The sequence below is a fragment of the Zalophus californianus genome, chromosome 12, assembly GCF_009762305.2.
Source record: "Zalophus californianus isolate mZalCal1 chromosome 12, mZalCal1.pri.v2, whole genome shotgun sequence".
In the NCBI taxonomy this organism is placed as follows: Eukaryota; Metazoa; Chordata; class Mammalia; order Carnivora; family Otariidae; genus Zalophus; species Zalophus californianus.
Window position 1 is genome coordinate 94,398,499 of NC_045606.1, and position 11,045 is coordinate 94,409,543.

At 54.9% G+C, this 11,045-nt stretch overlaps 2 protein-coding genes across 2 annotated transcripts in view; one reads left to right on the forward strand and one right to left on the reverse strand.

Annotated features, from left to right (window-relative positions):
• Positions 1-5,310, reverse strand: part of TRPV5 (transient receptor potential cation channel subfamily V member 5) — a 28,011-nt gene extending 22,701 nt beyond the window's left edge. Inside the window, exons 1-7 of the mRNA XM_027573578.1 lie at positions 5,180-5,310; positions 2,840-2,937; positions 2,581-2,703; positions 1,963-2,100; positions 1,571-1,669; positions 1,271-1,446; positions 738-884 (exon numbers count right to left, since the gene is read on the reverse strand). Coding sequence (XP_027429379.1) covers positions 738-884; positions 1,271-1,446; positions 1,571-1,669; positions 1,963-2,100; positions 2,581-2,703; positions 2,840-2,937; positions 5,180-5,307 — 909 coding nt within the window. The 5' untranslated portion in view covers positions 5,308-5,310. The remainder of the gene's footprint in view (positions 1-737; positions 885-1,270; positions 1,447-1,570; positions 1,670-1,962; positions 2,101-2,580; positions 2,704-2,839; positions 2,938-5,179) is intronic.
• Positions 5,311-8,234: 2,924 nt separating this feature from the next.
• LLCFC1 (LLLL and CFNLAS motif containing 1) lies at positions 8,235-10,959 on the forward strand. The gene is made up of 4 exons (XM_027574707.1): positions 8,235-8,248; positions 9,533-9,579; positions 9,686-9,814; positions 10,396-10,959. The coding sequence occupies exons 1-4, from the start codon at positions 8,235-8,237 to the stop codon at positions 10,572-10,574; spliced, it is 369 nt and encodes a 122-aa protein (XP_027430508.1). The 3' UTR covers positions 10,575-10,959.
• Positions 10,960-11,045: the final 86 nt, after the last annotated feature.

Genomic DNA, 11,045 nt, shown 5'->3' on the forward strand with positions numbered 1-11,045 from the left:
CTTGACAGTCCTAGAAGGGTTCCTAGGATTGTTGTGTCGCAGATAAACAACGGAAATTATATCTTGTCACATTTTGGAGGTTCCTGAGGGCTCGAAGCATTATCTCCTCTCTACTAGAGTCTTCAACAAATTTCCCTTTCCTGCCTGTAACTCAGTTCAGTACTATCTGAATGGCGTCAGTTGTTCCGCCCTCTCTGGAAAGCTCTCTTTTTCTTCTCCTTTCTGGTGATTTCAAACTCAGCTCAAGCCCTTCCTCTGTGACATCTTCTCTGGCCCATCCAGTACAAGTTGCTTGACCTCCATTTTGCTGCCACTGTGCATAATCCAGACCCCTCTGATGGCATATGCTGTACCCATTGCAATTACTAAGGACAGTGGCCAGAATTTGAGGAAGCAGACTGACAGGAACTGTGATTTATTTCTGTAGTCTCAGTTCTTCATAGAGCAGGTGGGACTCAAAAGGTGCTCAATGTGGAGTGAATGAATGAATGATAGGAAGCGACTTCCATTTGGAGAGGTCTTCAGCTAAAACATTAGTATGACAAAGGTAAGCAGAGGGGCTGGAGATGGGCAGAGGGAAAATGCAGTCAGACTGGACTTTTCTCCCAAAGGCCACATGGTTCTGTTCTCATCCCCAACTATTAAAAGGCAGGGAAGTGTCTGGACCCAGGATCTAAGGAAACGGACAGGCTTTGCTCAGCTACTTGACAGCCCCTGGTCCGCTGTGGCATCTGTACCTCTCGCTTCTTGGAGGAAACCACGAGCTCGAGAAAGGACACATCCTCCCCCCAGGAGTCGATCTCCGTGAGGTCGTAGAGAGTGGACGTCAGCGGCCCGTACGTCCACTGGATGTGCTTCCGCTTCTGCATCAGGTGCTGGAACATCTGGGAGGACACAGCGGGGAGTCCGAGCGTCAGTGGGAGAAGCGGTCGCGGGAACCACGCCACCCGAGGGGGCTGCTGCCCGCTCCTCGGCACTAACGGGCAGTCGGCGATGCCCACGCCTCTCTGCTGCGTGAAACCCCTTTAGTTTCTGCTTCTCCTTCTCTCCCACAGACCCTCTAAGGACCGGAGAGAAGAGGACAGGCCAAGGGAACAGCACTTCGGGTCACCAGAGCAGAGCTCCTAGAGCGCCACTCTCCAAGCTCCCGGTCAGGGAGGCTGCGCGGTTAGCGGGGGAGTGCGCGGTAAGGGACGCCGCCCCGTGGGGAGCTCGGGGAGAAGGAAGGGTCTTTAGGAGGACGCCCTAGGGCCAGGGCAGCATCCCTCACCACAGTGTTGCCCTCCACTCCGGCCAGCTTGAACGGGGTGAGACCCTGGTGATTGGGCACGAGGTCCAGGGACTGCAGGTGGTCCCTGCGCCCATCGTACGAGAGCAGCAGGTTGTACATCTGGCAGGCAAAGGTCTTGTTGGGCTGGAGGATGAGGATGTGCAGCACGGTGTTTCCTGCGGGCGGGACGCCGGTGTCGCGCGGCCATTGCACCGAAGGCCCCGCTGTTGCCCGGCCCACCCGGGGCCCTGCCCTCACCGCCCCCAGCATCCCGGCTCCCCTCCCGACCCCAGCTCTTACCCAGGGAGTCCTGGGCCCGGATGTCAGCTCCGTGCTCAATGAGCAGCCTCACGATCTCCTCACTGCCCACGCAGGCAGCAAAAGACAAAGGGTGCTCCCCTGTGGACACACAGGGCTCCGTGGCGTGAGTGCCCGATGGGACGGGCAGATGTCCCTGAGCGACCGCCTCCTTGCCCCCCACGTCTCAGCTCTGGGCTTGGTGACCCTTGTCAGCAGAACCAGAGGCAGGGATGGAGCGAGTGCCGGTGGGGAGAACTGGCTCTGGCCTTAAGCCCTGTAAGGCCTGACCCCTTCCAGCTTTCCCAGGGCCTGAAGCCCGCCTCAGCCCCCCTCCCTTTGCTCCTGCCCGCCTCCCCGCGGCCCCTTCCTCCCAGCCCTGGCCCTGCTCCCACCAAAGTAGATGAGGTTGCGGGGGCTGCGGCGGAAAGCTGTGCCTGTAGCTCTTGCAGAGACGCAGGCGCCGTGCGCAAGCAGGGCTCGCACCAAGTTCACGTTCTGGTTCACGATGGCTATGTGCAGTGCAGTCTGACCTGGCCCAGAGACAGCTCTCAGTCACGGGGTGTGGCCCCAGTTCTCCCAGGGACACAGCATCCCACTGGCAGACAGGAGGTCCCTGACAGGTCCTGGCATAGATTTCTGCCCTTGGCCCAGCATGGTGGCCTGGGACTGAGGGTGATTAGTCCCATAGGCTGTCCACCTCACTGTCCCCAACTCTTGACTATTGTGGGTAAGGGGTATATGTGATCATTCTAATGTTGCTGTGAGAAAAACAAGAGTTTTGTCCTTCAGGGAACATGAGAGGAGTTGAAAGGAAGTAAGGAAGGGCTAAAGAAAGTCCCGGATGCCTAAAGGCCAAGACCAGGACCTCTACATTCCTTCCAACTCAAGGGCAACTTTCCTGAACCCTCTGTCACCCCTTCCCAGCACCCCCTTCAGAGGCCCAGGTTAAGAGGTGACATCAGCCCCTCCCATACCTGTCTCCGCCTTGAACTACTGCGCAGACTCCTCACCTACAAATGGCTCACACAAGGCCGGCTCCTTGACCAGCTCCGGGGCCGCCTCTATCAGCACCATGGCAGCTTCAAGACTGTCGTAGAGTGCAGCGATATGCAGCGCCGTCTCCCCCAAGGCTCCTGGAGCGGAGTAAGACAGGGGTGTCAAGCACTTCCCCGAGCCTCTCGGGGAAGGGGCTCCAGCTGCAGGTACTGTCCACCACCCCTGCAGAAACCCTTCTGGCCCTCCTCCCATCACACTCCAGCCGTGTCCCACCTCTCTGCCGGAAGTCACAGTTTCGGTCCAGCAGAAGCTTCTTCAGGACACACAGGTCATTTTCCTTGGCTGCCTGGAGCAGCGGAGACTCATGGATCCTGGGAGAAGATGAACATGAGTCAGGTGGAGGCAGAATCACAGAGAGGCCAACGGCAGAGAGAGGATCAGAGATGTTCTCTACGTGGAACAGACACACTAGTCGCACACGGTGCACGGTGACACGCCGGAAAGAGTTGTTTGTTGGAATCTAGCTGAGGGTCAGATTGGGATGAGAGCCGGGCTCAGGGCTCCCCCTGTGGCTGCATCATCACCAGCTCTTCCCAGTTGGGGGCGGGGGAGGGGGAGGGTGCTCAAGGCTCAGGTGGGTGGGAGACTCTGTGGGGGGCAGAAGGCCTAGGCTGCTGAGCCAGCGGCCCTGGTGACCCTGACAGGAGGCCATCAGGCCTGGCCCGGCTGAATCCATCTTAGCTGAGTAAATGTTTTCACCCCTGCCCCCAGGCCTGCTGAACCAGCTCTCCTTGGGCGAGGGGAACTTTGAGACACCAGAGGGGCAGAGAGGCAAAAATGGGCCAGTTGTTGGGACTTGGGAGATTTACAAGCTGCCAAAATTCCAAATACCCCTCCGGGCTGTTCAGATACATATCCCTGTTGTCGGAGGGTGGGGGGAGGGAGAGTTCTGGCATGGGGTACAGATGATCTAGTCCTTCTGTGTTTTACCCTGTTCCTGCCTGAGGAGGAGCATAGCCTCGGGCTTCTCTGCAACTGGGAGCAGGAGAAACCCTGTGGAGACATCCAACCTGAGGCACCTCTTGTCAATTAATCTTTGTTTCTCCCCTCCTCGCTGAACCAAACAAGAGATAAAGCTGAAGCCCATCCTGTTGGGCAAGCACGTGGGGGCTCCCAAGGTGAACACAAGGCAGGTGAGGGTCATGAGGGAGAGATGAAAGGCAGACAAACAGACTGACCAGTGCTTCCCATGATGTCTGCAAGCCCCCAGATCCTCTCTTTCCATTGTCCTGTGAGCTGGGGGAAGAACTTTTTTATTTAAAGAAGCAGCTTTTTATCTCAAAGGTGGAGCTCGAGTCTGTCTGTTAGAAAAGTACTCTCAGGAGGGACCAGCAGAGTAAGGGCCAGCCCCCTCCCCAACTCACCTAGCGGGAGTCCGCCCAGCTCAGGGCAACCAGGGCTAGGGTTCCAGAGTTTCCTCCGCTTCCGAGGGAACTGCACACAGCCCTAGCAGCCAGGCCTCTAGCCCACCGCCATCTGCAGAGGGGAGGTCCAGAACCCAGCTCTCTCTCTCCAAGACGGCCCTAGTCTCACCCAGAAGTTTGGAGGGAGGTGGGGAGGCCAAAGGTTCCCTCACAGGGCCTGGGGTGGGGGTTGGTGAGCAAGCAGGGAGCCTTTCCCAAATGAGGGCTTAGAGTGTACCCAGCGTCAGCTGCACAGTTTGCGAGGCCCAGTGCAAAATGAAAATGTAGGACTCCTTGTTCAAAAATGAAGCATTTCAAATTGACAACAGCAGCTCATTAAACCAAGGGATCTTGTGCCACTGTAGAGGCCACTGCGCATGAAGCCAGCCCTGGCTGGACCCCAGACCTGTTAATGTCTGCTCACCCAATCCCTAGGCAGCTCTCTGATGGGCGACCAGTTCCCCAAATGCTCGGAGGCAGAGGCCCACCTGCAGGATGTGTCCCTGCCCTGGCCTCTTCTCCATAAAATGATCTGTCCCCAGGTGTACCAGCCCCACCTGACCTGAAGGCGTCCCAGGGGCAGGCACAGGCCTCATTCAATCTCTGTGTCCTCGGGATAAGGACTGGATACAGTAGACTCTCAATAAAAGGTAGATAAGCTGAGTTTCCCTTATCAGCTGGTCAGCTCCAGATGTAATACAAAGCAGAACTCTCCTCCCCTTTTGCACACAGTCAACTTTCATTCATACTCGTGGGAATTCCTCACTCTTTCTCAAGGCAACAAGTCTTCAAAACCCTGCAGGATCTCATGCCTTCCCCCAGGAACTTGTTCCCCCCTCAGCCTGCACCCGCCTCTCTCCGCAGTCAGCCTTCCTCTGTCCGGTCCCTTTCTGTCCCCGTACCCCTCCGCCACCAGGCAGGCAGGTTAGAGCTGTGGTGTGATTTTTGTCCCTGGCTTTGAATCTGCATTGAGTCTCCTCCTGCCCTGCCCATGAAAAGAGGCAGCTGGGGTTTGTAACGAGTGGGCTGGGTACAGTCCAGTGCCTGGCATTGAATGTCGGGTTGCTCCAAGGGGGAGATACACCCGCGTGGATCGGAGGGCTCAGAGGTCAGTGAGGGGTGGGATGCAGCATGACTTGGGGCAGCCTACCTCTTCTGTTGCAGCATGTGGGCCTCGTCCACGTGCTGATCCCAGTCCTGCTCTCTGACCAGCCAGGAGGCCAGTAGTTTCTGGAGTTGGACCCAGGGTCCCTCCGCCTTAGGTGGAGGAGCCCCCATATCTTCTCCTTTCAGGCACTGGCAGGTTAGGGAATGTGGTAAAAGGAGCCAGTCTGGGACTCCTCAACTGAGGAGGAGGCGGAGTCTGTTTGGGGTTGGGACTGAGAGTCTATCTCCTGTGTGACTTGTGTATGCAGCGTGCGGTTTGTGGGTGGGGTGTGTGTGTGTGTGTGTGTGTGTCTGTGCGCGCGCGCGCATGCATGCCTGCATGCACCGAGGGGACTGGGGGCCCTGCCAAGAGAAAGCAGCTTTACCTGGAGGAGGAGGAGCTCTTTCTAGAGAGCCCCTGGGGCACAGAACCTGCCCTAGAGCTGGGAGGGGAGAGGGAAGGGATCTTCGTTCCTGGCAGTGGGCTGGGGTCCGAAGTGAGACAGGGGAAGGTGAAGGAGGGTGAGACAATGGAAAATAGAGGGGGAGCAAGGATGGAGCCCAGAAGGTGGGCCCCACAAGCAAGGTGAGCACTTACTGGGATACAGGACGGTAAGAAAGTGAAGCCCTCCAGCTCAGCAATCAGGCAGGTCCTGGTTTGAATTCTGGCTCTTGGCCCTTATAGATCAGTTAGGTGAGCTTTCTGCACTTCAGTCTTCCAGTCTGTAGAATCAGGTCAATAATTGTACTGTCTCATGGAAGTGTCCCTTAAAGCATGATCATAAGCGCTCAGGGACTGTTGGTTCTCCTTCCACAGATAGGCTCTAAGCCCCAAGGGGCTGCTTCTCCGTGTTGTGGTTGTCTCTGTCCTCACCCCTACAGCCAGCCTCCTGGAGGCTTCTGGGCCACCGTCCTCTGTCTTCCCTCCCAGCCTCATGGATCCCCAGTCAGGGGAGGCCCCAGAGGTGGACCCATAGGAGCTGAGCCAAGGTGGTGGATGGAGAAATCTTGGGACTTTCTCCAGGAATGAGTAGGCAGGAAGATTGAGGACAGAAGACCTCGTGTTGTTTTCCGATAGGATGGGGTCCATTTTTCTTCGGATTGTAAATGCATTTATTGAATTGGAGTCATTCAGGAGGCCAGGGAGGTACATGGGAATAGGTTGGGGGCTCTCTTTATATTCTAATGAGGAGACAGAGCACAGAGGGGGAGGGTGATATCCCATGGCTAGTAGCAAAACTAGAACTGGCATTAAAGTTGGAAATTTAGCTCCAAATCATCTGCCACAACCTGTTGTTTCTTGGGAAACTTCTGCCTGCACAGATGTGAGAGACTTGGGGGGACACAGGCTGGGACCCTTCCCCTTGGGGGTCTTCAGGAGCAGGGGACCCCCCCTTCTTTTAGTGTCAGATCGAAGGATGGACAAAATGACTTTTAGAGGAGAATTGAAAGGAGACAAATAAGGAAAGGAAGAGATGCCAGAGACAGGAGGAAGCACGCTCTCACCCAGGGAGTGGGGAGATGCCAGCCGGGAAGGGGGAGGCGGTCACCTTGTAGGGCAGTTTTCTGCTTTGCTGGGGACTGGGGTGGTGTGGGATGGTAATGGCCTCTGAAGCCTTGGGACTTCCAGTCTAAGGAGATGGACGGAGCGATAAGGTTGAGGTGGGGGTTGTAGATGCACTGATAAGCAGGGGGCTGGCAGAGAAAGGAGCACCTGCCTGCTGAGGCAACACTCAAACCATAAAGCTAATCCTGGAGGCGGTGGGGGCGGGGAGGGGCTGGCCCGGTCAGAGCCGCACAGAGCAGGTGCGGGGAGGGGGGGCTGGCTACCAAGGGCTTTGTCCTTGGGTCTGGGGTGGGGAAAAGAGGGGGGCCCAGGAACGGGCCCCCACTCTGGGTTTCCACCCTCTCACTTGCCCAGGCCCACTGCACGGGGCCACTTCTATGTGGATAGTTTTTGATAAAGACAGTACAGTACTGTAAACATATTTTCTCTTCCATACGATCTTCTTAACAATTTTCTCTAGTTTACTAGAAAAGTACAATATCTAATACATATAGCATACAAAATACGTGTTAGTTGACAGTTTATGTTTTTTGGTAAGGCTTGCAGTCAACAGTAGGCTATGAGTAGTTAAGTTTGGGGGAGTCCAAAGTTACACTGGGATTTTTGACTGCGTGGAAGATCAACTCTGCTGCTTCATCTTTCAGGAGTTCCTTGCTCTCCTCTGGCTTCCTCCCCTCCCTCCTCCGCCCTTGTCATATCCCCTACCACAACTATTTCTCCCTCCTTCCTTCTCATGCTCCCTCAGCCTTCTGTGGACACAAACACCTAGGACCCCTCTCCCTCAGGTAGCAGCTTCCCCACAGTCGCAGGAGACTCAGTGATGGCCAAAGAGCCCCTCATTACACTGTCAGGTCCCAGAGCCCCTTGGCACCAAACCAGTCAGACCTCATATTCTGATGTGATGAGGAGAAAGAAAATGAATCATACCTGGGTTTTATTTTCTAGGAAATACTCTCCCACTCCATGTACCCACAGCCATGTTGGGAAAGGTTTTAAATACCACGCTTTAAAACATTAATAGTGATTTTCACTGAATGGTGGAATTACTAGCCCTTTTTGCTTTTCCTACTTTTAAATACTTTTATAATAAAAACAATTACATTCCTGCAGGATTTATCTCTTCCAGCACAGGGAATGGGGCAGGTGGGTAGTGAGGAAATGTGAGGAATGGTGGTCAGTACAACCCAGTTCTTTCCACACCAGCCTGCCCCACCCCTAGCCACCCTCCCTATCGATATGCACAGAGCCTGAGAGGGCTTCTCTTTTTGCTGGGAACCAAGAGGCTCCTCCCCCAAAGTAACCAGATTAGTGAATTTTTTTTTTCCACCCAAGCATTGTTTCCTGGACCTGAAGGTCAATGAGTGCAAGGTAGGGGTGAGCAGGGTCACTTGCTTCCTTGAATCTTTCTTCTCCCACCATCAAGTGACCTCCTGTACCACTACCCAGTCACCACGTCACCTGGCCTGGATCAGCAGGAAGAAAACAAGAGGCAATGAGAGCCTCCAGGTGAGCTCATCTGCTAGCAGGCGTCCATCTGTGGGAAGGAGTCTCCACTTGCACTCCCATGTCTATAATTCTCTTTCCAGAAAGGGTACACATTTCTGTGCATGGCCCAGCCCCTGCATTTGGTGGTTCACTCAGGTGTGGCATGCATGGGCTCCAGGAGTGGTGTGAGCTGGTTGTGATAGCTCAGGTGTGCCTGCAATCTTCTCCCACCTGCCCCAGCACCCTTCCTGTAGCTCATGGCCTGCACTGGTTTCTGGTTGTCCAGGCAGATCTTTATCCTAACTCCCAAGCTCACCCCACCCCACCCCACCCCATCCCAACCATCTCTGCTCCAGGAGGTAATTAGGCACAGCCCATTACTGCCAACACATCTGTGCTCACCAGGTTCATGGGCATGGCGGGCCTGGGGCACTGAGGCAGGTTTCTTGAGATCTGTTGTTTGGGATCCTCGCCTCTCTGCCACACTGGTTCTTCTCTAAAGACTCTACTTCCATCGAGCAAGGAGTTTAGAGAATGAGCCTCTAAGAAGTTTTTCTTTGTATCTGAGAATAATAAGAGGCTATAAAACTAGAGGAGCGGGGTGTCGGTCTACCAGTACAAGAGGGCAAAGGCTCAGGGAGAGGAAAGTCTAGGGGAGGATGAGGAAGGAGGGAATGCTTTCTGCTTGGGTGCAGGGGGCTCTGTGCTGTCTCTCATGCACGCACGCACGTGCACGCTCACACATGCACACACGCACACACACACCATGTACACTTTCCTCCCGCTCCACCTGTGCCTTTCCACCTCCCTCATTTTTGATGGGCCTGAGTTTCATGTACAGCCCAGGGCTTGAGGATCTGATATTTTCACATCTGCTGTGGGCGTCAGCCTCTACAAGCCACTGTCCTTGGAGAAAGGCCACATGGAAGAGAGAAAGAGGTGATGTCTAGAATGTCTAGAAAAGAGGTGGTCAAGAGTCCTGCTCTACCCTATTGTCTTGGTGATGCTAAGGGCAAGAGTCATGTCTTTTGGGGAGCTTGGCTTCCTCATCTGTATAATGGGTATGATGATCCTATGACTTTGAGTCCGGTTGATATGTGGATCTCATGACAAAATGGATGTGAAAGTACTTGGCAAACTCTTCAGTCATTTGGTTGCTCTCCACAGGATGACCCACTACAATCATCCTAGAAGCCTCTGCCGTCTGCTGCTGGCTACTCACCACTCTCTTGCCTGACAATGGAACTCTCTAATGACCTGAATGAGGGGCAGTCCCATGGCTGTGATGTCACAAAGCTCATGAAGTCAGAGGTCCTATGGAAGGGAAGGGAAGAAAACGGTGCTGGGAAGTGGTAAGGGCTGGAACAGGGGCAGGAGAGGGAGGCGGGGGAGCTGGCTGGGCATTGGGGAATAGGGAAGGCCAAAGGCAGCCAATGGGCAGGCCCATGACTTTCCTAGACTCCCAGCTCTGCAGGGCAGCATTCCTGGCCACCATCCTGCTGCTGCTGTGGGTCAAGGGAGTGAAGCCTCAGAAAGGCAGCCTGGACCCCAACGAGAGGAGTCAGAATGAGAAGATACCCTCTACAGGTAGGTAGAGAAGAGAGGATGGCATCTGGAGCTAAGGGTCAGATCTCTTTGGAGTCAGTCCCCTACTACTTCTCAGGCTGGAGTGAAACCTGAGATAGGTTTGGGTTGTGGGAGACAAGCCCTAGCCCCCTATTATTGTAGTGTGAAAGGGTCAGGGAAAGGGTTTAGAGCAGGGTTCTTGGCCAGGGCCATGTTCAGGGGCACACCACAGGCTAGCCAAAAGTGCATGCATCTTGTGTGTGTATAGGCACAGGTGCATTTGTCTGGGAAGAGTCTCTGGTTTCCGTCCTTCCCCAAGGTGGTCCCTCCATCTCTGAATGGTGTAATGCGATTTGGAGGAGACAGTTTGAAGTGGAAATGGGGTGTGTGTGCTGTGGTTGAACACAGATGGGAAGAGACCTCTGGATGGAGCATTGGCCTCCTTGGTCCAGGACAGGGTCTGCACAACGGGGCTAAAAGCCCCAGGCCCTAACTTCTTCCCAGATTCTCCAACTTTGTCCCATTTCTGGCACAGGTTGGGGTCGGGGTAGGGGCAGGTTAGGATCAGCCCCCTCAGTGCCTTCCCCTCTCCCTTGTTCCAGACCAGGATCAAGAGCACTTTGAAGAGCACTTTGTGGCCTCCTCAGTGGGTGAGATGTGGCAGATTGTGGACATGGCCCAGCAGGAAGATGACAAGACATCAAACACTGCAGCTCTTCGTGACCACCTGTTGGACCTAGCCTTCTGCTTCAATATGGCCAGCATCATGGTTTTTTTATGAGGGACATTGAGGCTGAAGTGGTGGCCTGGTTCCTGGATGAGGACCTGGATATCTACCTCCGCTTCATGATAGCTTACTGACCCTCTCTCCTCACTGGGCTCCAGGTCACTGCTCCCACGGGAGGCATATGCATGGCTTCCTGCCTCTGGCCAGTGGCTCTTCACCTCAGGATGCGGCATCCGAGGGATCCTGGTGCTGGCCTTCCAGCCACCCATCGCCACAGCCTCACTGCCTCCCCACCCTCTGAGCTCCATCTCCCAGGTCCTGAGACTCCAGGCCCTTGCACTTCTCTCTCCCACACCTCTCCTGGCTCTGCTCGGGAGAGCACATTAGGGCAAGGGGGCAGCAACAATCAAAGAAATAACAGTAAAATCCTGAAAACACATGGGGGCAGCTTTCTGAAATTTAACTGAAGCCCTCGTGTCTCCCACTGGCCCGTTTGACTGCCGGACCTGTGGCCCACTGACCTTT